General features: G+C 44.9%; 2 protein-coding genes and 1 long non-coding RNA gene across 5 annotated transcripts in view; all 3 read right to left on the bottom strand.

Annotated features, from left to right (window-relative positions):
* Window positions 1–22735, bottom strand: part of LOC147624618 (protein STICHEL-like 3) — a 57833-nt gene extending 35098 nt beyond the window's left edge. Inside the window, exons 1-3 of one of the 2 annotated variants that reach the window (XM_086819635.1) lie at window positions 21283–22735; window positions 18970–21049; window positions 9508–9727 (exon numbers count right to left, since the gene is read on the bottom strand). In XM_086819635.1, the coding sequence (XP_086675761.1) occupies window positions 9508–9727; window positions 18970–21049; window positions 21283–21398 (2416 nt within the window). In that variant the 5' untranslated portion in view covers window positions 21399–22735. Of the gene's footprint in view, window positions 1–9507; window positions 9728–18969 lie in introns of both variants that reach the window. The other variant, XM_086819634.1, reaches the window with a different exon arrangement.
* On the bottom strand, window positions 9945–12505 carry LOC147624620 (uncharacterized). Of its 2 annotated transcripts, none has more exons than XM_086819637.1 (2): window positions 10475–12505; window positions 9945–9989 (listed from the first exon to the last, which is right to left on the bottom strand). In XM_086819637.1, exon 1 carries the CDS (start codon window positions 12401–12403, stop codon window positions 10478–10480), a length of 1926 nt encoding a protein of 641 aa, XP_086675763.1. In that variant the 5' UTR covers window positions 12404–12505; the 3' UTR covers window positions 9945–9989; window positions 10475–10477. The 2 variants fall into 2 exon arrangements, with proteins under 2 accessions (XP_086675763.1, XP_086675762.1); XM_086819636.1 differs by lacking the exon at window positions 9945–9989 and adding an exon at window positions 10237–10387.
* Window positions 12561–14329, bottom strand: LOC147624619 (uncharacterized). The gene is made up of 3 exons (XR_015269158.1): window positions 14172–14329; window positions 12864–12953; window positions 12561–12652 (listed from the first exon to the last, which is right to left on the bottom strand). It is a non-coding gene; the product is annotated as an uncharacterized LOC147624619 (long non-coding RNA).
* Window positions 22736–25245: the final 2510 nt, after the last annotated feature.

The following is a 25245-nucleotide window of genomic DNA, read 5'->3' as shown; positions in this document are numbered from 1 at the left end:
CCAGCTCGGGCAAAGGTTGCATGGGCAGTTATTACACTCCCGCTGGCTCAGGGCGGTTTGGGCATTATAGATCCAGTCGATCAGAGTAGAGCCTTATTGGGGAAGCTTATTGTTCGGGGGTTGCTTCCAGGCACTGAGCCTTGGAAAGAGCTCCTCTTGCAGCGATTGCAGGCCCGGGCACCTCCTGCAGGGGGTACTTGGGCACCAGAGATTCGCTGGATATTCATAGAGATGAGGAGGACAGGCCTCAGTAGAGGATGGGAGGACAGATTTGCTTTGAGTATCCTGAGAGCTTGGGAGTTGCTGAGACCGGGGCTCTCTCAGCGGCCTCCGTCTTGTGTTGAGGAGCGGGCCAGGCAGCCGCTCATCTGGAGCCCAGCGGTTCGTACAGAGCAGGGTCATATGCTGGGTTCTCGGCCTCGTCTAGCCTGGGGACCTTTAGCGGCAGGCCCAGCTCGTAGTTTTGGAGACTGGCAGGCTTTCTGCAGTCTACCAGAGGAGACCCAGGTGGAGAGGCTGAGTCACTTCAGAGGGGGGTTGATTATGCGGGATGATATTCAGGAGGCACTTTCAGAGGAGTGGTTCACACCTCTCGAGCCAGTGGCCCCACGGTGGATGGGTGCCTTCACACAGTTGGAGATCCTGATTGCTGTCAGAGCTAGCACTGAGGATGGCAGATGCCTCTATTATGAGATTCAGGATGAGGGCCGACTCCAGAGAGTGGAGGTGGAGTCGCCCTTGGTTGCAGAGTGCACCTTTCAGAGGATTCGGGTAGTAGCTGCCGCTTCTCGGAAGTGGCATATTGACCCCGACCCTGCTGACGTGCTCCCGGATTGGCGTATATGGGCATATGCAGCACGCCCCTTGGCCCGGCTACAGTGGGACCCCGGAGAGTACGAGTGGCATGATCCTTATGCATCCCTTGAGGCCACAGAGATCACTTTTTTCCAGTATACTGTTCGGCTGGGACGGCACATTTTGACGGCGAGGAGGACGGTTTCTCCAGCGGCAGCGGGGCATTGGCGATTGCAGGGACTATCACAGGAGTTCCTGGAGGATTTCTGGGCTCGACTCTGGGCTAGTCGACAGGCCCGCAGGATCTCGGCTTTTCAGTGGCTGGTCGCCCACAGGGGCTCAGCAGTTGGCACTTGGCTTGTTTATAGCGGTCTTCCGGCGGCCTGCGTCCGATGCGGCCACCCTATGGAGACACAGAGACATTGCCTTTGGGACTGCCCTCAGGCACAGCAGATTTGGCTGCGGATGCTGCGTATTCTAGCCCCCCTCTCTCCAGAGGGTATGTTTACGTGGGGTGCCGCTGCTTGGTCGACTTTGTCAGGGCCTGCTATGGGCTATGAGATGGAGCAGGGCAGTCAGGCCATCAGATTTATTAGGGGCCAGCCTCGCCTGGTTCCGGCACCGGATTTCTCGTCCGACAGCTGGACACAGGAGAGGGATTTACGATGGGAGCTCCTCAGCAGCCTCACCATCTGGTTCACCTGGAGGGCCCGGTGCTTCACGGCCTTTGAGGGGAGATTAGAGCCACCAGCAGAGACTGTTCGGGGGATTTGGCAGGAGTTGATCCACACCCTGCGAGGACAGTACGACCGCATCCGGGGAGACTCGGATGAGGCGATTTTACGGCGCCAGGCCTTTCATACCACTTGGCGCTGCGGCCCGTTCTACACCCTACACACGGGATCCCCCCGTTGGCACTACAGGCCACCTGTTTGGCTCTTCCCCCCCCCCATTGTATGATTTAGCCGCTCAGTCCTTTAGACTGATGCTTGTATTTTGCAGCACCTAGGGAGAGTCTCCCGGGCTGCCATGATGTATTCACTGCTCTTCTCTCTGTTAGGAGCAGGAGAGATCTCTTTTGTAGCCCTACGGGCGTTTTTTACATAACTAATGAAAGGATCTTTTCTCGGAAAAAAAAAAATTTTCTCGTGTCAACAACATTAGGAGGATACAACACGATCCCCTTCTTTTCCATCTGCAAAAGAATTTTAAGATTGAGATGGCCAAAGTACTACTACCACCACAACCTCCTAGCTCTCACATCGGCTTGGGATGATACGAGTGCTAAAAGCTCCCCATCCCACAGTCTTGTCTTGACAATCCAGGATGATCACCTCCTCTTTGTTGAAGAGAACCCGCAGGTGACGATCAGTGATTGCCAAAACCGGTAGGAGATTCCTTCTCGAATCTGGGACAAACAATATTTGGCAGCTGCTTCGTAGAAGCTTCTTTAGAAGGAAATGGAATTGTACCTATGCCCTTGACATTTTGCATTGTTGCTGACCGCCACCCTGATGTCTTCTTCCATAGGCTAGGGAGAAGCATCTACCTGTATTTTCTATGGCGACGAATAGCTCAACTTGTGTCATGGATGCAACGTTGGCAAACTCGTTGCTCTTTAGAGTGTCTTTTTTAGCATCAGCTTGTTTCTTTCTGCACTCGTTGGCTCATGCCCCGTCAGCGGGAGTTACTAGCAAGCGGTGCTACCATATCTCATTGCTGATTTCAAGACCATAGCTCATCGCCCAAGTAATTGTGTGCCGGCTTTTAGCTCGCCTCAATTCATGCCTCTGCTTCGAGCTCGCCCAGTTCACCCGCCCTTGCTCCAGATTACAGATGCAGCCCAGCATCCCTGTGCCTGCCACTCCACAACACCCAACGAGCCTCTGCTCTGCAGCCCGGGATCCAACCAGTCCCCCACGCAGATCTACATAGCTCCTTCTGGAGTTCACTTGAGCTGGTCCCCAGCAGTGGAAGGTGGTTCACAGCAGAGTGTGTTAGCAACAGAGATAAACTGAAGCCCCATCTTCACACGTGGGTGGACTGGTTGAGACACATCTGCAGGACATCACATGGAAAAAAGCCAGAAATTGTATTTTTGCAGAAGCCTTGGCTTCATCAAGGCCACCTTACACTCAGCAAATGAATTTGGTTTTGGTCCTCCAGGAGCGAATCAACCTGCTGTGCATGGAAAACGCAAAGTTGAGAGCTCAGCTCAAGAAATGGAGAACACCGCACCCTTGGACAAGGTGGTGGCCGCTCCCCGATGGGTGTGTAGCCTAGCAGTGTGGATTTGTGACCAGGAAGGGGAAATCGGGTGGGCAGTCAAGTTGCTACTACAGAGGGATCTACTCAAGGCCAAAAAAAAAAAAAAAAAAATTCTAGTGGCTGCTCTTCATGAACCACTAGAAGGATTTGTCTCCCCCCAAGTCCAAGCAATGGAGTTCCTGCTGTAAGAATGCACAGCGGAAATAGAAGACAACTGCTGTAGAGAACAAAACGCAGAAGAGAGAAGGGGAGAGAAGCTGTATAAACTCTGCTCTATACACAAGATCCAGTACAAAGAGGTGTGGGGGACCATGGGTGGTATTTATACCACCCACCTATGCTGGTCGGCCAGGCAAAAGACAGCCGACTGGCTGCTGGAGATTGTCCACGACTGCAAACAGGCAGTTGGCCAGCAAAAGTGCAGTCTGCCAGGTACAGGGCACAAGTCGGCCAGCAAACAACAGCCCCACGACCAGTAAAAATGGGAAAAATACATGGAAAATTTGGATAAACACCTAAATGGGCTGGCACACCCACAACAATGGCCCTGGTGTTGTAATGTACAGACAGGAGATGACTGCTAACACCCCCTCTCGGCTCCTGGATGTGGAACCAACCCCACTGAGCTGGAGTGCTACCGGAGCATAGCCTGAGGTAGAGACTTCGTGAAGAGCTCCGCCGCATTGTCCTCTGTGGAACAATAAACAAGCAAGATGTCACCAGCCAAAATCTTCTCACAAACAAAGTGATATTGTATCTCTATGTGCTTGGTCCGGACATGGAAGACCGGGTTCCGAGCAATAGCTATACTGCTCTGGTTATCGCACTAGGCAACCGTGGGTTCCTTCAGTGGAAACCCAATCTCGCCAAGCAACCTCCGCAGCCACACAACCTCACAAGCAACACCACAAGCAGCCCAGTACTTTGCCTTTGTAGACGACAAGGCAATAGTTGGTTGCCTCTTGATGCTCCATGAAATAGCTCCTGAGCCAAGGGTAAATCCATAGCCTAATGTAGATCTCCTCGTGTCTAGATCTCCTCCCCAATCTGAGTCACTCCAACCTTGGAGTCTGACTCCATCCGTCGTTCCTTCTCTAGTGTCATAGAAGAGTCCAAGATCCTTCGTACCCTACAGATTCTGCAAGATCCGCAATCCTGCGTTCCAATGAGTCTTCAAAGGTATCTGCATGAATGAGCTCAACAGTCCCACGAGAAAGCTCAAGTCCATCTGGTGTTCAGCAACCAAATCAATGAACCAACGAGCTTCTGATACAGAGAGGCATCAACATGCTCACAAGGATCATTTCCTGTAAGCTTGGTGTTCGGGTCCATCGGTGAAGTAATAGGCTTGCAGTTCTCCATCCCAAAGGCCTCAAGCAACTCATGAACATACCGCTGCTGAGAGACAAAGAACCCCCTCTGGGTCTGCCAAATCTCCAATCCCAAGAAGAAATGGAGTAAGCCTGAGTCGGTCATCTCAAACTCCTTTGACAAGGCAGCCTTCGTCACTGCTATATGCTCCACATGACCGCCAGTGAGAATGAGATCATCCACATAAAGAATAATCAATGTGACCAAACTGCGTTCCCGAAAGAGATACAAGTTAGAATCTACAACTGATCTCTGAAATCCTCTCCGTAGAAAGAAGGAATTAATCTTCTGATTCCTAGCCCCAAGAGCCTGCTTAAGACCATACAAGGCCTTCCGCAACCTGTAAACCATCCCCTTTGATCTTGAAACCTCAAAGCCTAGAGGTTGCTCAGCATACACCTCCTCCTGCAAGTCACCATTAAGGAACGTGGATTTTACATCCATCTGATATACGGGCCACCGTTGAGAAGAGACAAGGGCAAGAGCGGTCCGAATCGTGATCATCCTCGCTGTTGGTGCAAAGGTATCCTCATAGTCGATGCCAGGCCGCTGAGCATAACCCTTAGCCACAAGTCTAGCTTTGTGCTTGTCCACCGATCCATCAACCCATCAGACGTATACTTGGTCTTAAAGACCCACTTGACACCAATGACTGACCATTTTGACGGCCTCAGAACCAACTCCCAAGTTTTATTCTTCTCTATGGCATCCATTTCCACTTGCCTGGCTTTCCTCCAAGAGTCTTGAGATAGTGCTTCCTTCACAAAAGTGGGCTCTTTGTCCCAAATGATACGAGACATCAAAGCATAGTTTACCTGTAAGAGCTCTGTTGAATGACTTTTGTCACGAACTCTGTACGATCTTCAAGGTCCGTCCTCTATTGTCCACTCATAGGGAAGCTCCGTAACACCTGACTCCCAAAGGGTGTCTAACAACCCGAACACAGCGCAGAGCCTCCTACTGCTGCTGGGGCTCATCTCCAACCTCGGGCTCAACCTCTACAACTGACTGAGACTGTCTAGTTGGAACAATAAACTAGGAATCATCCTCAGACTCATCTGGTTCTCCAAGAAGTGGTGGCTTATCAACAGTGGAAGCTGGAACATGCTCATTAAAGACAACATCCCTGTTGACAACAACCTCGTTCCGCTCCGGGTCATACAACCTGTAGCCTTTGAAAAGAGTTATATCTTACAAATACAAGCTTCTAAGACTTCGAGTCAAGTTTCTCCCTCTACTTCTTTGGAATGTTAACATAGGCATCACCCCCAAACGCACAGAAATGGGAGACAGCTCGTTTCCTCCCAAAATAAGCCTCAAATGGAGTCATCTTTGGTACTAAAGTCGTCGGAGATCGGTTGAGGATATAGACAGCCGTAGCCACAGTCTCTCCCTAAAGTGGATCAGGACGATCACGATGCTCCAGCATCGTCCTCGCCATCTCCACCACAGTCTGGTTCTTTTGCTCAACCACTCCAATAATATGAGGTAGATATCGAACCCACTGCCCACCTCTTTGCGACACCACAAAGCTTCATCTCTTGACTATTTTTGTAGTGGATGGGAGAGAGGGAGTCAAGCCAGTTTACCAACTTGCTATGATGGGAAGGGGTTGCGACATTAATACCACAGCTAGAAGAATGCCTCTTCAATGTTACCATTGTGAAGGTCCCAATCAAGTTTTGGAATGCCCTCTAAAATTTCCTTAACTCAGCCAAGCGGCACCCTCAAACATGCCACTAGATATGTGAGACCCCCGCCCCCTCCGCAATACCCACTAGGCTGGCGACGGAAGCAGCGTCAGCCTCTCACACGAGGCAGGGATCCACACTCGGGGCCTCGCCCACCGATATCTAGACAAGAGACTAGCCCAGCGGTTCATCCGAAAAAATCCAGACTCCTTCTCCACCATAACATGCCACTCCTTGAACCGAGAACAAGCTTGGTTCTTCTGGGAAAGGAAATAAACCCATGTAAATCTGCTACAATCACTAACAAGTAGCATTAAAGTACAAAGAACCTCCCAAGGATGGGGTCTGCATAGGTCCACACAAGTCAGTGTGTACCAACTCCAAAGGTTTCGAAGCCCGCCTAGTAGTCTGCTTCGGAAAAGAAGCCATGTGTTGCTTACCACAAATGCAAGAACTACAGCATCCCTACTTGTTGCCAACATCAAGCAAGCCATCCACCATCTGGTTCGGGAAAGCTCGCCGTAGCGCATCCACATTCAAGGGGCCAAAACGGAAGTGCCACAAGTCACCGATCTGAGTGGCTGTCAAAGAAGTGAGTGCTGAGAGTTTGTAGATACCATTCTCCACTCCGCCTTCCCATACAACCTAGCTTGTTTCTTTGTCCCGTAGAGCAACACAATGCTCCTCAAACTCTACCCATAAGCCAGTCTTGCAAACCTCATGCCGCGACAAGACATAAAAACCAAGTGCTGGGATGTAAAGGACACGAGAGGAATGCTTCCCCCCTTTGCCATTAGGAATAATCTCCATCCTGCCCTCACTATGAATCGGTATAGTGGAATCATCGCCAATGAAAATGCGACCTGACTGCTCCTGTAATGACTCTCGAAAAGAAGTCATGTGCCTGGAAGCACCACTATCGAGAAGCCACTCTCGAGTATCCCTGGGTGGCGGTGAAACCAACTGTCTCCCTCTTCGAAGAAGATGAAGCATCTAAGTCCAAAATCTCCAAGTGCACAAAAGCTGGAGTCTTGGCAGCTGAAGCTGAAGAATCAGCATTCTTCTCAATACTCTGCTTAGGACATTTCCTCCAATAGTTGCCTTTCTCGCCACAATTGTTGCAGGTCCGCTTGGCCTTCACATTATCACGCTCTAAATCGAGCTTCTTCTCAGAAGACTTCTCCAATGAAGACTTCCCTTTGCCCTTATTGATGTTGTTGTTACGGGCTTTCAACCGTTGGCCAGTTAAGGCCTCAGACTCTCCGCCCTGTAGAGGGTTCGTAAAACGCTCTTCTTGGTCCAAGACCATAGGCACAAGGCTCCTCCCATGTGATGGTGCTGAGCCTGCCCACTAGTGATCAAAGAGGAGTAGAAAGCTGAGAACTAAGAGGTCAGATGAGACAACAAAGTGATGGCCATGTCCTCTGAAGACATCTCCTTCCCAACCTGAAGAACCTCCTGCTAAAGAGCCTGCAGCTTGTTGATGTGCTCCCGCATCGTCGAAGACTTTGCAAGATTCATCACCCACATCTGCACTTCCAAGGAGATCCGCTTCATGGGTGATACCCTGTTATACAGAGAAGCCAAATGCTGCCAAATCCCCCTGGCCAACATCATATGTTTGATATGATTAATCACCTGTGGGGTGCAATTAAGGAAGATGAAAGAATGCACAGGGCATTGACACGATCCCGTAAACTGTGCCTGAGCCTCCCGTTCTTTCCGAGTAGAGGGTAAAAGCTCCCCGTCCTCCAACTCTGGCCGTGGAACACCAACCACAATGAAATCAGCCAAGTCATAAGACTCCAAGACAGACTCCATTACCTTCCATATATCGTAGTTGGTCCCATCCAACTCTCAATCCGCCGGGAATGTGGAGAGTAGGGATCTTCACGTGCTTCTCAGCCATCTCAAGCAAGTCTGCAATCTCAAGGGTTCACAAGGTCTTGTGAATGGAGGGTGGGCAGGTGGGAAAAAAATGAAGAAGAGGCTGCAAATAATATGCAAGGTGGCTGTCCAACGGTGATGGCCGCCTTCTACCCGATCTCCAAGTCCTGAACAGCCCACGCAATCTCCAATCAGCACCACAAATCAGCAAACCCTCAAGCTCCCACTGTCTCCAAGCTTCAAGCCACCTGGGGCTCTAATACCATGTCAGAATGAACAACGGAAATAAGCGACAACTAATGTAGAGAACAAAACGCAGAAGAGAGAGGGGGAGAGAAGCTGTATAAACTCTGCTCTATACACAAGATCCGGTAAAATGAGGTGTGGGGGACCATGGGTAGTATTTATACCACCCACCTATGCTGGTCAGCCAGGCAAAGGACAACCGGCTGGCTGCTGGAGATTGTCCACAACTGCAAACAGGCAGTTGGCCAACAGCAAAAGTGCAGTCGGCCAGGTATAGGGCACAAGTCGGCCAGTACAACTGTCGACCAGCAAACAACAGCCCCACGACCAATAAAAATGGAAAAAATACATGGAAAAATGGAAAAAAATGGATAAACACCTAAATGGACAGGCACACCCACAACAATGGTCCTGCTATGTAATGTATAGTCAAGAGATGACTTCTAACACATGCAAGTTGCATTGACCATCACACAGGAGGTAACAAAGCAAGTAGACCTTGAGTTCAAGCAAAAGCAACAAGGAGAGAAGCTAGCTTTGAATGTGAGAACTTGGGCTGTCCCAACGGCTAGCACCACCAGCAAGGTAGCTTCATGGAGGCATTCACAAAGCTAGCCAACACCACACCACAACGATCAAATGGGAGGCAAAACCGATCTCTTCCATCCAATGAAAAAGCAATAACCATGCAGTTATCACCTTCAAGAATAAAGAAGATAGGATTGGAGTCATCAGGTGATCCCAAACTTTCAAAGGTACAAAGCTATGGATCTCACTCAACCACAGCTCACAAAAAAGGGAGCAAAGTTGGAGAAGATGGGGGCAACACATAAAACGGAAAAATAGGCAATCCCCGAAATTGATAGGCTCACCTTTATCCATGTGCGCCTAATTGATGTTAGTCTAGGTTTTCTTTTTCGTCTCAACTAGGTTTTTCTTCTCTTTTTTTTTTGCTTTGCGAACTTTAGTCCTCAACTGATGTACTGTGTTTGCGTTGGTCCCATAGGTCATATATGGCCTCCCGTGGAAGTTCATATCATCATCTCTCACTCACCTAAAATTAGACACTTAATGCCCGATCAAATTGCTGAAATTTGAATACAACTTGAGCTTTTAATGGTAGATATGTCAGTCATCATCAGTGGAAATATAGAGTTGTAACAATCACTATCCAAAAAAATAAAACAAACGTATGATTTGTAGCATGCACTTGCTTTCCTTTCTAGGACAAGGAACAAGAAATGCTTACATTTTTTCTTTCGAAAAAACTTCCTCCTCTGCCACCCTTTGGGAATTTGATAGCCACCTGCAAGTATAGTTGTGATCAAACAAGCTAGCTGAGACATGAGATTGAGTGGCTCAACTCCAGACACCATCAACTCTTTCAAGTTTCGAACAGTGTTTACAGTATCTGCAGACAGAGCAAAATCCAACAAATCTACTAGATTTTCATCAGGGACCAATCCCATCTGCAAAAACCACATTAACAAATTGTATTAAATTGTTGCGAGTTAAATTATCAATACACAGAAACAATGTTGTTCACATGTTCTATTTATTACTTCAATTCTGATGTCCAAAAATATAGAGACATAACCATCGTTCTACAAATAACTAATCTCTAACACAGAATGCAAATATCCCAACTACCGGCTCCTTAAGACGTGCTTCAACCTCTCCCCCTCAGTGTTCGAAAAAAACCAAAATCCTATATCTTTTTATACCTTTAATCTGAAAAATCAAAAGTAAGTTCTTATATTGCCAAGTGTAAAAATTTTTCTCTAAAATTCTTGAAGGTTTTATAAGTTTTATTCAGAATTTTACACTTTAAAAAACTCTTGCGACAAAATAACTCGAGTATCAAGAGGATGTACTTAAAAACGACTTTAAAACACTCTCGCAACAAAATGATTGGTCACATCAATAGAATTTACTAAATTGTTGATTGCCAAATTCATGAGTAAAATGATATTTATCATTAAAGAAAATAGAATTTTGCTTTCACAAGAATATCATCCATGCTTGTGCATAAATGCACTACAAATATTGCATTGCGTCCTAAAAGCAGCTAAGACTAGTTGAATTTTTTTTACTCACAAGCTCCCAAATCCTTCATGCTCCTCCATCTCCTAATGAAAAGAAGATTGTATTATACGTTAGTACTTTGCTATGAAGGCATTAATAATGTATTTAATCTCTAGAGTTTTTAGAAATACCTTTTAGTCTTCATTTGTAAAAGCATGTCTTGTCGTAATGGCATCAAGCCTCCAAAGCTCTATTGCTGAGCTAAAGTCGAACTCTGACATTGGAGGACCTTCGATGGATACTCGCATTAAGGAAGTTGTACTCTTTGTCGTCAATCTATTCCTCAACTTTGATTTGATAATATTCTGTATACTAAAGCCACGCTCACAAATTGCAGTACTGGAGCATTGGACTAATGCAACTTGCGCTAGCTTTAGCAACCCTTCATACTTTTCTTGTAGAGTGATATTGTTACTTATGTAAGACCAAGTGTCCCGCAAATTCCACCCTTTCCAATCATTAGTGGCTTGAATCTTGAATGTAAGGTATTCTCTTCGAAGAGATATTGGATCTACAAATTTCTCCATTAACTCACCATTTGCAAGTTTGCTTTCTCCATAAAATGATATCAACCTGTCTAATTCATCAGCTCCAAAATTCTTAAATAGCTTTCCAGGAGGATAGCAAGATGGAGAGAGTATTTTAAAACAAGCCAAGGTAGAGTTATCCACAAATCTCTCTTTCAAATCTTTAATAACACTTAATGTGAATGCTTTTTGAAAGCTAATAACCAATTCAATATCAGAGCCATCAGAAGAGCGAGATATCTTTTTGCTACGAAAATGGTCACCTTTTATTGAAGATCGTAAACCATGGAGAAAACCCTTCTCTGGTCCATAATCAGGAATAATAGGAAAACCCCTTGTATCTTCCTTTCTTGCATTCATGTCAATATCCGGTTCTGACACAAACTCTATTTCCAATGCACAAATCTCAGCACTCACAATGCCAGGAATACTAGTAATATCAACATATGACTTTTGAAATATTTTACTTAACTTTGTCAAATGTTGATATAGATCTGCTAAGAAATGTAATGCATAAATGAGTTCTAGAGAAGACAATTTGCTAAAGACTACGAGATTCTCACTCTCAAAGAACTCAAGAAGAGGCTCTAGTGAGTCACAAAACTTTGCTAAAACCATTGATCTACTCAACCATCTAATTGAATGAATTTTATCCAATTGAATTATTGAGCATTCAAATTCTTCTTGTAATTCTTTTAATTTCTCTTTGCGGATGACACTCTTTCTAAAAAGAGTTGCGACTTCATTAACTGTGGAATCAATAGCTTTTGCAAATGGAAACTTTTCTATGCTTTTAGATGCACAAAGATTTGTGCGATGAGCCACACAATGCATAGATGTCATGAAAGGACAAGACTCCTTTAATCTAGTAGACACCCCAGATCTCTTTCCTATCATTACGGATGCACCATCAGATCCAAATCCAACCAACTTTCTTAAGTCCAATCCATTTTCTAAGATCAATGTTATTAAAGAATTATACAAGCCCTCGGCAGTACGATCCCCAATAACATCTACAAGTCCAAAAAAAGATGTACGTGGACAATGATTCTCTAGATAAGATGCATATACTATCATGTGCTCATCGATAGATATATCTGTTGATTCATCTATCATGATCCCAAAACAAGGAGAATTTTTTAATCGTTCTACTATATTATGTGACAATGCTTTACCAATATATTGAACAAAAGTTGCACAACTCTTATCATTGTTGTACATATGTTCGGGTACATTGGGAGTTTTGCATTCTCGCAGAAACTCTAACGTTGGCACAAACTTGTTTAATGGGATATCATTTTTAGCAAGAAAATAGGCAGTACGAAATAGATTGGTAATCTCTTCGTCATGTGTTTCATTTTGTTTGCTCAATCCTACTTCAAGACTTCCTCTTGACATAGAACGAATCAATGATAACCTATGTGTGCGAGAGCGTGCATGTGTACTTAGGGCACTATGCTGTATGTTTTGTGCACCTATTGTTGCAAACTCACTTTTGCAATTAGGATCCTCCATGCAAACCTTACAATACATGCGTGCTTTCTCTCTATCAAATTCCAGCCAATGAAATTCACTTCTCCAATTTTCACACCACGATAACCTAGCTCTTTTTCTACGCGTAGCCTCTTTTTCATCAATCTCTTCGCTGCTTATAGTAAAATCATTAGCAATAATTTGTTCATCAATTTCTTTACTTGACCTTTTACCTTTTTTCTTCTTATCCACAATAACTTCTTTACTAAATCCTCCAAATCCGAGTAGTGTGGATTGCACAAAAGCCATCTGAAATATTTGAAATGTGTTATTATGATAATATGTTCCTTGTAAATTAATGTTTTACCAAGAAATAGCAAGTTATGTCAAGTTGTATGCCTCAACATATCTAAAAATGAAAAGAAAAAAGATGTTGAGTAGTTGTGAATGAGACATATAGAAGAGATGCAAGCCAGAAAAGAGATGGAAAGAGGCAAGCCAAAACAAAATTTACCCTGACCTTAATCCTGCAAAGTTTGATGCCAATCAATGTTTTGTGAAGTGTTCGAACTTCGTACCCGAGCCACAACCTATATCAACCCTGCACAACCTATAGATAATAGCATGTTATTTGATTGATGTGAATCCTTCTCCCACCATCACGGATGTGTACAATGCTAATTAGAGTGAAATACAAGAAGTGCTTGAATCCGGCATGCGGACGAACCATGAAGTAGCTAGCATATAGAAGAGGAGGCAAGAGAGATGATAAGCAAGAAGCGCATGGAAGAAAGGGAGTTTCCCATCACAAATGCTAACACCCCATAGTGCCATAATCCAATCATTAAATCCTTAAAGACGCTTAACAACAGTCCAAAGTGATTGATTTTTCTATTTAATATATTATTTGACGATTTCTTCTGCGAGGACGATTTTTTCTCAAAGAAACCCCCTAAAAAAAAACTCGCCCTGCCCAATAGTCCGTGTGTGGTGGGTGATGTGTGCTGTGTGGTCAGCTTTTGGTGCTGCTTTTGCTATGCCTTTGCATCACTCTCGCCTGTGTTCTTAAAACTGTGCTTCTTCAAATTCTTCTCTTTTATCACCGTCCACCTTGACCACCCCTTGCTTTCTCTCCTGTCTGTCTCTCTCTTCTTTTGCATACCTACCACTGCAATTCTCTGTGGCAAGTAATAAGGTAAAGCTTTCATGTTTTTGGTCCCCCCCCCCTCCTCTTTCTCCTGTCTCACTTTCCACATTGCTTTCATGTCTTTGCAAGGCTCCTCTCCACCAACCTTACCCTTCCCAGCTTAACATCGACTACCAGCCCTCGCCTTCGTGTAGGAATCTTTCTGAGCATGTGCTGTTTCTCCCTCCATTGCTTGCTTCTTGCCCGAGCTCACAACCTCCTCGCCTTCCCTTCACTTTCCCAAAAAAAAAAAGAAAACCTTCGTATTGTACGACGTGTCGCTAATTCTTGTTTTCGTGCACCTTTTTCAAACCCTCTCACAATTGCCACCTGATTGTTTTCGAACCATGAAGTAGCTAGCCATCCGCGGAAAAGACAGCAGAAAAACAAAACGCTGAAGGAAAAAAACTCCACGCATTGCAGTCATGATCTAAGCAACACCCTGCCCCCCTATTAAAAAAATGCAGTTTTTTTCCCATCCGCGGAAAAGACAGCAGAAAAACAAAACATTTAGGAAAAAAACTCCACGCATTGCAGTGACCAGTCATGATCTAAGCAACACCCTGCAGGCTGCCCCCCTATTAAAAAAATGCAGTTTTTTTCCCATCCGCGGAAAAGAAAGCAGAAAAACAAACTACGAACCTTCAGTGGAAAGCCGCCGATTGACATGAATTGATGACGAAGGATGCACAAGAGGCTCTTGCCTGCAGTGGACGAATGGGAACCACGCTCCGGGGACCGGTAAACGTTGTGAGCCCTCAGCCGATACCTATTACCCACTCTCGAGTCCCGACTCCCAGGCTCCAGCCTCCAGCGTGTAGGTGAGGACAGTGAGTGAGTGGACGAGAGTAAGGCTTGCCGCTTAACCGATAAGAAGAAAACTCCATTATATAACGTTTAAAATATAAACGTTAGATTATATAACGTTTAAAATAAACGTTTTAAAACGTTTACATAACGTTTATTTTTTTTATTTATATTAATTTTTATAGTATATATATATTATATAATGTAAAAATATGATATATAAAAAATTTTTATTTCAACCAATAAAGGTGAAGTACCCTTGACTCTTATAGTTTGAAAGGTATTTTGATTATTCCCTTTTTTATTAAAAGTTATCAAACCTTTTGTAAATTTTTTTTGAAGGTTTTAAATACCTTCATTCGTAGAATAAGAAATTAAAATTTGAAAACTGAAGGTGCAAACTACACTGTACCCGGGTTTTTTTCGAACACTGCTCCCCCTAATGTTTCATCATCCCAAGTAAGACTTTTTTTTACTTCAGCTCTACAACCACGATACACACTTTCGTATGGTTATTTGTGTTTTTAATCGATTAATTTATTAATTGATTGGCATAGGTCCCCACGTGAGACGTAATAGAACCGACAAAGATCATAAACACAAGCTCTACACTCTACCTGACTTTTTGCTTCTCGTAGGGATTCCTTATGCTTATGGTCAAAGGTTGAGCTTAAATTGCATGCCACATCCTTCTAAGCCATAGATTGACGCAAAGGCTGCTGATGGGCTCCCACAGCAAGTCCGTGGGGTCAATGGGTTCCAAGGTTGTCGGGACCACTAGGCCTTGGCGGCGGTGATGGCGATGTGCACTGCCCTCGAAAAGGAGCACCAGTCCTGACTCCCTGGCCCATGCAATGGTGCCCAAGATGACAAACGAATTGCCGCAGTCCATACTGAACAAGTGCACCAAACCTGTAGCGCCTTCTGGCAATGTCAATGAAAGTCCTCTGGGGCACCACATCTTCCACAAGTGGCGGGTTGGTCGGTTATAACCAGGTGCCCACTGCCCACCACTATTCTCCACCTTCTGCGGGTGATAGCAGCTCCATACCCTCTTCCATAAGTTGGAAAGAACATAAGAAGAAACGCCGTAGGCTCTCCAAAATTTCGAGGGAGTAGTTGGCTGGGCACGCAAGGCAAGCTTTCCTTTTATTTTTTTAATACAACTACTAGTAAATTGACCAGCGGCTCTCCCCAAAGCTTTTTCTTCTCCTCTACTCCTGAACTTGTCACTTCTCTTTAGAACCTTCCTTACATGGCATGGGAATAGTGAAATTTCAAATGAAACATGGCTGGAAAAAGGCTAGCAAGGTTCAAGACCAGACTAGTGCCTTTGATCCTTGAGCAGGTGGCCCAAGCTGGGATAAGTCTGGCTGGAATTTGTTCTCTAAAAACGTGTTGAGCTTGCAGTAGGATCCTCGTTGAAGACCTATTAGTGGATACCAGGAAGGGTAGGGGTGCAAACAAACTTTATATATGAGCACAAGAAGGGCCGACAAGACGTGATGACCACACGATGACAAGGAGGACCTTGTTGGCCACCACAACAAAGAATCAAGCTATGCTCCAATGAAACAGCTTCCGCAAGAGTGGGCTATATGCTGCTGTCCGGGGTGATATTGTTCCCAGCTTGGCACTCTACGTGGTATATTGAGATGCCTCCAAGAATCCACTTCAAGGCCTCCACCAAGTGGGGAAGGGAGAGGGGCCCGCCCAGAGGACGCAAGATTTTGTCAGAATGTGCAGCGGGCTGCAAAAGACTAATGCACGTAGGAGACGCATCACCATTGAGCTCCACGAACACCCCCAACGGACACTGGAACATCCCTCCACTGGCCTCCCATCTCCCGGTGAGCTGCCTCCCAAAACACCGGCCAGAGGAGATGACTATGACAAAGTGCCACCACACCCTATATATGGCGCTTCAACTTCCCATGCTTCCACTTATGGGATAATCCAAGACACGCTCTAGCCATAGATCATAAGCTCGAAATCGCCTACCTTCCAACACCCTCCCTCGATTCAAGCTCCGCAAGCCACCGAGGCGCGAGGGGGTCGCCCAGGACACCACACGCCCGGGCTCTAATACCATGTCAAAATGCGTTGCGGAGACTAACGCACTTAGGAGACGCATCACCATCGAGCTCCACGAACACCCCCAACGGGCACTGCAGCATCCCTCCACCAGGCTCCCATCTCCCCATGAGCTGCCTCCCAAAACACCGGCCGGAGGAGATGACTATGACAAGGTGCCACCACACCCTATATATGGCGCTTCAACTTCCCATGCTTCCACTTATAGGATAATCCAAGGCACACTCTAGCCATAGATCACAAGCTCGAAATCGCCAACCTTCCAACAGATTTATGCCAAGTGAAATTTGCCCCAAAAGCAAGACGAAAGACCTCAATCGCAGCCACAAAGCACAATGGGTTTCCCTTTGTACCAAGAGTTAGGATGTTGTATCGTTCATGAACTCTAAATCTAGGAACCTCTACTCTTGGGGTAGACTTTGCTCTGGCCCCACCCAAACTTTGGGGACTTGGAGGCACTTCCATCATCTTCCCGAGCCAACCTAGCAAACATGGGCACATCCTGGGCCTGCACGGTGCTTCCATCATGTGTCTCCACCATCCCCCAACTAGCTTCTCCCCCCAAGACGATGCTTGGATGACTTCCTTCTCCAAAAGAGTGGTTCCTCTCATGATACTCGACTTGGTGGGAGGCCTCCCACTGATCACCACGGAGGTTGGCCCTCATGACACTCATCTGTTCACAACAGTTCTTCGACAAGACTACCCCACTTCCCTTTAGGGAGTCCACATTGTGGGTAGAGCGGGAGAAGTGACACATCGACACACCCCCTCTTGAGGTCATGGGCCTCATTGCATCCTAGTGCCCAAGGGTTTGGGAGAACAAACCCCTGTTATATATATAGTGGAACCATAGTTACAAGAAATGTTTTGTTTCATTTCATCTCTATGGGACGAAACGGAGAGGTTTTGAAGTGACGCTTGTCAAATCAAATTGGGAAAAAGTGAGAAATTAAGAAAAAAATAGAAATTTCAACAATTGGGTATGAAATTAGATGCAATTGAGGTTGAAATTATGAAATTGCGATTTATATATTAGGGAGAAGTAGAAATTTTCAACAATTGGGTATAAAATTAGGTACAATTGTGGCTGAAGTATGAAATTGGGATGTATAAATCGGAAGGAGTATGAAATGAGGATTTACAAATCGGAAGAAAGTGAGAAATTGAAGAGCTAACGCTGGAAGCTCATTTGCATCGCTGCCTAGCACATTCGTTGCAGCAAGGCCATTGCAGGCGAGCCCAATTCCCGTGCAAAGACCATCCTCATTATTTGGCTTGATCTCATCTCATTCACACCCTGAGGGGACACCTTGAGCACCTGACAAGGGATTCTGAGCGCATGCAAAGACGACAGGCTACCTTCCACCGCACCTAAAGCATTGGTTCCTTCTTCTCCAAAGAGGAGGGCACAATCACATGGCACCCCAAGTTTGGCTCTCCCCCACCCCCATGATATAGCGCCTCCCTCCGAGATGGAGAGAGCCCCCTTCATTTCTTCAGTTTTTTCACTATTTTCACTATATTGGACAGAGTTGTATTGGGCGGAGTTTTCTTTTCACTAGTGGAAGGATGCCATGTTGCGGATGGGTAATCTAAGGCCCTATAACTTTGTGTCTTGTGCTTACCCATCCAAGGCCCTATAACTTTGTGTCTTGTGCTGATGGGAAATTGCTCATAGCCTCCAGGCTCCACCACAAACAAGAAGAGGAAAGGGACCAGGGGCAAACCCTGAAAGACCAAGCACGAAGTGGAGAAGCCCTTGGCCCGTGCGCCCTCAATGAGTGACTGGTGTGAGTGGAGTATAGAGCCAACACTTCCCTTGCCCAAGTGGGTGAGGATCTTATATTGACCATAGTGTGCTCCAGGAAGGCCTGGTCAGTCTTGTCATTGGCCTTCTCGAAGTCCAGCAGGAGAACTGCTAGATCCTGCTGGCCGATCTATGCCATAATGCCACTGCTGTTCCCTCCCAGACGGTGAAGATTTTGGTCCAAAACCTGTCCGTGCTCCATGGATCATCTCAGGGAGGAAGGATTGGAGGTTCGTGGTGCCAGGTAACCACTTCAATCAATCTGCCCTCTGAGACTCTGAGAGGGGCTCTTGTAGGATACCTGTGGCCATGACCTCATCGAAGGCCGTCCCTCCATGGACCTCAAAAAGGCCTTTAAAACAATGCCTAAGAAACTCATATACAAAAACATTGGATGCCTCGACAGCACATGAAAGCAGTTTCTTGGTTGAATGAGCCAGTATTACATGCTCAAAACTAGGGAACGCATGTTCACAAGGCTGTCCCCTTTCATCCACATTTCTGCTACAAACCATATCCCATCCGGTGCAGACCACTGGGACTGTGCACTAAATAGATATTTGATCACATGAAGAAGAGATGCATACTGGGAAACCACCACAACTCACTTGCCTGTACAACTACAACCTACTGAAAAGGGCCAACAATGATACAAGACAGCATGAGCATATGTAACACATCATGTGAATTAAGAATTCAGCAGCTATGATGTCTGTTCAGTGAACTTACCAGCTCTTGCGCCATGGACAATGAGATTTTCTGACCCAGAAGGCTGAGCTGATCAAGCATCATCTCAGCATCTCTCAGAGATCCGTCACATGCGGACGCAATTAGCTTCAAAGCCTCTGCATCAGCTTCCATACCCTCCTGGACTGCAATCAGTTGCAACCTGTTGATGACTTCACTTTCCTTGATTTTTGAAAATATGAATTTCTGACACCTTGAAATCACTGCATGAGGCAACTGCTCTAAGCTGCTCATGGACAGGACAAACACAATGTTTCTGGGAGCGTCTTCCACAACTTTCATAAAAGCATTCCAAGCCTGACTTGATAGCGTATGGCATTCATCCACAATAAACACTCTGTATTGCAAGGAGGACGACCTTGTAATATCATGCATTAACATTTTGATGCCTCTTGCACCCTGAAGCCCCCCTGCATTGAACTCCTTAACAATGGAAGTCTTCCCAAACTTGTGCACTAAGCATTCTGTGCAAGAACCACATGGCCTCAGTTCCTGTGGAGAAGTACAGTTCAGAGCTGTTGCAAAGACCCTTGCACAAGAGGTTTTCCCTGTTCCTCCAGGGCCATAAAAAATGTATATAGGAGCAATTCGTCCTCTCGACAAGGCATTAGAAAGGGCTTGCGTGATTAGATTCTGCCCAACGATGTCCTGAAAAGATTTTGGCATGTACTTTTGACTTAAACTGAGGTGGCTATTCTCACTGCTCATCAAGAATGAGTGTCCTCCTGGCAACCTCCTTCCACTGCTCTTAGAAGGGAGCTCAGAAGACTCAGTTTGATCTTGTCCACTTTGTTCTCCTGGGCCTCCTTCACTTGGACTGCCGTTATCTGAGTAAAGGCCATGTTCAAGCAAAGGAAAACTTTCTGAGTCTGTGTTGAAGGAAGTGTCTGAAAATTCCGATGTTGTGATGGGCATGGATTCTTCAGAAGAGCTAAGATGGCTTCCAGATAATACATTCCCCAGTCTTCTGGTAAGAGGATCTGAAGCGCCACAGGAAACACTTCTGCCTGCTATGTCCAAAAGATTCCTTCCTCTGCTATGAATCCTAGACCAATTCCAAGGTATACCACACCCATTCTGAGGAAGCTCAGAAATTTCAAGCTCATCATTTTCTCCAGGTGCATTTGCACTCACCGTGTCTATTAATGCTGCAGATCTCCAATGGCGTCGGTCTTGGGTGGACATGGTAAGCTGGGCAGCAGAAGACAATTGTGCGTGAAGTCTCCCACCTCTTTGGACCATACTCTTTCTAATGCTCCTGTTTCTTGGCTTTGATTTACTTATCGAATCAGAACCAAAAGGTGACTGTTCTTTCTCACTTTCGAAGCTGCCCCCATCTCTACCTGATGTTGTCTCCTCTCTTGGTTTCCCACGAGTGCCACCAGCACTCATCGATACAAAGCCACTGTATCCTTCTTGCTTTTCAATCTCACGTTTTTTTATTGCATTCAGTAAATCTGATGGCCCGATCTTGGTGTCCCAGTTGTGCAAAGTGGAACCTTCTGCTTTGATCTCAGTGGTGATGTGTGACTCAAGTTTCGAGTCCTGATCCCTTGTCATGCTATGTGGTCCATGATGATGCAAGACGTACGTTGCTCCAAGCTGCTTGCCATCTTCAGGGCTGATTTCAACCCAGCCCTCCATTTCACTGGATTCACCTTCCTCTATTTCAGCACTAGTACTCTGTAGTGCAGCATTAGCCCTTAGATTGTCTGGTACGGATACTACTCTTTCCAAAGTGCTATACTCGGCATTATAAATTGGCACCTGCCATTCAGATTCCTCCTTTCCAGTCTCCCTGTCAAGCTTTTGCATAACGGATCCAGACTTGCATGAAGGGCTGGTAGTTGGATCTCTCAAAGAGCGAGATTTTCTCAAGGTAGACAGCTCTCTGATCAAAGGCAACTCAGAAGAATTGCCCAATTCTAGCTTCATTCTAGTCTTCTGCATATATGACTGGTGTTTCAAATGGATGCAATTAGTCAAGTGAAGGTGTCTCTTTAAGTGAGTCTGAGTGGCCTTTTCGCTTTTGTTCCAAAGCTGAGCAGCCCTCCCAGTTTTTCTTATCATGACAACAGAAGCAGTGTAAAGGGCATGTGGAGGCAGCTCCAAAAAGATACAGGGATGGACGGACAAAGATGGACCCCAGTGGTGAAGGATGGCAGTTTTGCATGAAGTTGCAATACACCCTTAAGGGTGGCAAACTCTCATCACTGAGGAAATGGTGATCAAAACTCAAACACACCTAGCATATGCCCACCCAGAATGCAGAGCAAAAGCAGAACTGATACCAACCTTGTGGAATGTGGAGGTGTGCGCCTCTTGTATCTGTAATGATACCATGGGGCCTGGTTTTTTGAAAAGACTAGTCCCAGACATTCCCAATGTGCTTGGCATGAGATAGAAAGCATTGAATCTTCACCATCCAAGAAGCTTCTGAAGGTATACTTTAGGCTCAAAACAGACAAATTTTCCAAAAGAAACCCTGTTAATATTGCAGAGAAAAAGCTAAGCAACCCATCATTAGATCAAAGACTAAAGTTTGCTGGTAGTTGTGGGGACCCTGAAGGAGGCGGATTTGTGGGCTGTTTAAGACAAAGAAAACAACTTGACTTGAGTGTGATGGAATTTCTTGATATACCGACCGACTGTGAGGACATTCCGCCACAGAATATTTTGTTGGTGTTTAGTAAAAGAAAAGAGAGGATGGGAGACCAATCGGCAGTAAAAGGGGCAACAAAAGCTCAGATGTCGTTAAAGAGAATAAGTTAAGTACGCATGGAGGGGACCGCTACAGGATGCAACGGTGAAGATCAACAGTGAGAAAAAGCCTAGTAGGACCCAATCCGCGCACTCTCCCTGCTAGCTCTTGAGCTTAAGAAGGCAACCCACGATTCGGTCCAGAGTTGCCATTTCGAACGCCCACCAAAAAAGCTCACAATCAGAGAACTGCTCAAATCTGATCGTGGGCACACATCTATAATGGCACCCACAAAAACACGGAAAATCTGATGATGGGCACCCAAAATGCTTGACAAATTTCCTGATGGGCACTCCAAAATCTTCACAAGTTAGATGATGGGCACTCATAAAATCTGATTGGGCACGATGATGGGGACTGGAAAAGCTTCACAAATTATACAGGAGAGTGATTGATCACTAATTGCCCACAGTGTTTTGGTATCTTGGCGTACATCTGCAAGTGTTTTCGAGCAGCTAGCCAATTCGTTGATCGCACCAATTCTGACCCAACTTCCCGAATCACATCCAGGTAACAGTTAGGGCTCATTCAGAGGTTCCAGAGAAAAATCAGTGGCAAGTATAGACATTAGTGGGCTACCATATACCCTACTACTGTGCGAAACCTAATCCCGTTCTATCAAAGAAAGGCATCAATTTTTATCAAAGAAAGGAAGGAAGCAATTTCAATCAAAACAGGCAGGAAAGAGGATAGGCTCAAAGCACGGCCTCCAGCGGAGCCCAATGCACAGATATGGCACGAACGAGAGGATCTTCTACGAATAAGGATTACTGCACGCAACAGCGACACAAGGAAATCATCACAGAGGCCTGCATTACAGGGCGTGAAATCGGATTCCGAGAGACGGAGGTCCCGAAATCGAGAAAGGTCTTGCTGGCTGGTTGGGTGAGCTTTTTATCTAAAACCTAGTGTAAGAAGGCTACTTCTTGTTGTTGCCGAGCTGCAAGCCTGCGTTTGTGCGCGTTTCTCTTTTAAAAGCCCAAAGCCCTTCTTTTTCGCTTTTGTTCCAACAGCACCAGCAGCACGTCCCAACAGTGCGGCACAACCCTGCACGCTACTTTATTAAAGGCAGCAATTACCACCTTAATAAATACCCATCCAGGTGTAATCTTTATATATATTTGGGTATTAGCTTATTTTCACAATTTTTAAAAAGCTGCAAAATTAAGTTAAGATCTAGCTCAAAGTCTACAACATTTAAGGAACTTTAGATAGGATCGAGCTGAAAATTTTGCAATTTCAAGGGAAAAAAACTGCAAAAATCCAAAGAACTAAATATATATATATATATTCTCAATTTTGGAAAAATCTGCAAAATTTAAGGCACGTCCCAGTTTTGAAAAATTCGAGGGAAAAAAAGCCTCATGTAAAGAGAAGGTTTAAACCGATTCTCAATTTTGAAAATTCTACAAAAATAAATAAAGTTTCTTCTACAAAATTTAGTTAGGAGGACGCGTGTCACTGGCGACTCTAGGCGAGTTGTTTGCTAGCTATGGGACCGCTGCGACAAGAGTACTATAGTGTACACTCTGAATAGCACGGTCTACGGCCACCGCGGCACCGCTAAGTTAGCGGTGCCGACGTGGACTGTTAAATTGGCGGGATCAGGCGTTTGGTGACGTGTCCAAGCGTAGCGGAGTTGGCCAATGAACCCGCACGCGACTTTGGATTCTGGCCCTTGGTGCAGTATTTTTCTAAGCTTTTTGGCGTGGGCCAGTACACGATCGGGTGAGGCGGCGGTCCCCACCACTTTAACAGCATCTTGTCCGACACGTCCATCCGTCTCTCCTGATGTTGACGTGTTTGCGCCGGCGCCTTTTGCAAATTGCCATTTGTCAAAAACGCAGCTGCATTTCTTTCTTTCTTTTTTTTGAAAAGACTGGAATTATATTAGAGAAATGGGAAGATTTCTAAAAAAAATCGATATTTCTTGTATGTATATCTATGTATATATATATATATATATAATATTTTCAAAATGCAGCTTATATATATAAGAATATATATATATATATAATATTTTCAAAATGCAGCTTATATATATAAGAATATATATATTATTATATATGTATATATTCTTATATATGTATATAGAGTGTGAGGAAAAACATCGGCCCCAGCTCAGAAAAACCAGTGTATTTGTACCGGCCAGCATTTTAAAAAAAGGCTAATATATTAAGTAGCTGTTATTTTTAAGGAATGATTTTTCATATATTTTAGTTATAAAACTAACATATAGTAGTAGTGATTTTGAAAGATAGATTTTAGAGTTGTCCTTATTCTGATTGGTTGAAAAATATGTTTTTTTTTGCACTGGCCGCCCCCCTACTAAATTGCACCTTCCAAATTTTTAAAAACACCTTTAACATTTTTAAGATGCCCCCCAAGGAAAAAAAAACAGGTATTGCGAATAAGTCGTCCATCTCAATTGTGTGTTTGAGACCTTCAATTCACATTTTGGAATATACTTTTTAGAATTTGCCATGCTTAACCACTAGCGTTGTAGTGCACCAAATAGGGCTTTCGAAATCTACACTCATGATTTGTATTGAGCCTTAACAACATAAAGGAATATGGTTGTTTTTTCTAAGGTTCAGGCGTGTTTCTTTTTTATAGCAAGAAATCTTTTGGAATCTCTATGTATGGAAAGTGGCTACAAGTGGTGTGCATGCAATCGATGATGAGCATTGTGTCTGACCACAAAGGTGGGGAAGACTTGACGGAATCTGCTCTCTCTCTCTCTCTCTCTCTCTCTCTCTCTCTCTCTCTCTCTCTCTCTCTCTCTCTCTCTCTCTCTCTCTTTGCAAGAGACCTTGCAATCTCTCTCTATTCCTCCAAAGGGGTGATGGGGTCCTGAGTGTCAAAAGCAAGGTCCTACCTCTCATTAAAAAACAACAATAAGAGGGATACATGTTCATTATGAGTGAATAGGAATGCATTACATTGATCTCAACTAAAAAAAATTAGGCTATTACATAAACCAATGTGCCTCAAATAATTATTAGCTATAGCTCTTGAGACTATATTTTTTTTAAAGCAATGATGCCCAAGTTGTCTCCACTCTTCCCTACACCAAGGTTATAGTAACCCCATGCTTCCCCCTTCAACTTCCAAGCTTCTCACAATGTGGTTGAAAGTGGGAAGCCATTTTCTTCCACACCCAAAGAAAAAAAACACCAAGGCCTAAAGCTCTTTCTTCACGTGGCTTGAGTTTGGGTTGTGTGCATCAAACACACTTGGTGACTTGGGAAGATACAAAACATGGAAGAACCATTTAAAGTCACATGTTGTTGAAAAAACATATATTTAAGCCTAGAGTCCTAGACTTCGATGAGAAGAAATGTGAATTGGTTGACCAAACTCTTCCATTTTGAGGCATTGTTTGATATATTGGCCACTCCTAATGCTTCCTAGTCTTTATGAAAGTCATTATACTCATTTACCCAAAAAAAAAACTTTCTCTAAATTGTCACATCACTTTGTCAAGTTATGATAGG

Source organism: Cibotium barometz, chromosome 25 (genome assembly GCF_041138505.1).
Source record: "Cibotium barometz isolate CiBa-2024 chromosome 25, ASM4113850v1, whole genome shotgun sequence".
Lineage (NCBI taxonomy): Eukaryota > Viridiplantae > Streptophyta > Polypodiopsida > Cyatheales > Cibotiaceae > Cibotium > Cibotium barometz.
The sequence above is the reverse complement of the archived record's forward strand: the minus strand, read 5'-3'. Positions and strand labels throughout refer to the sequence as shown.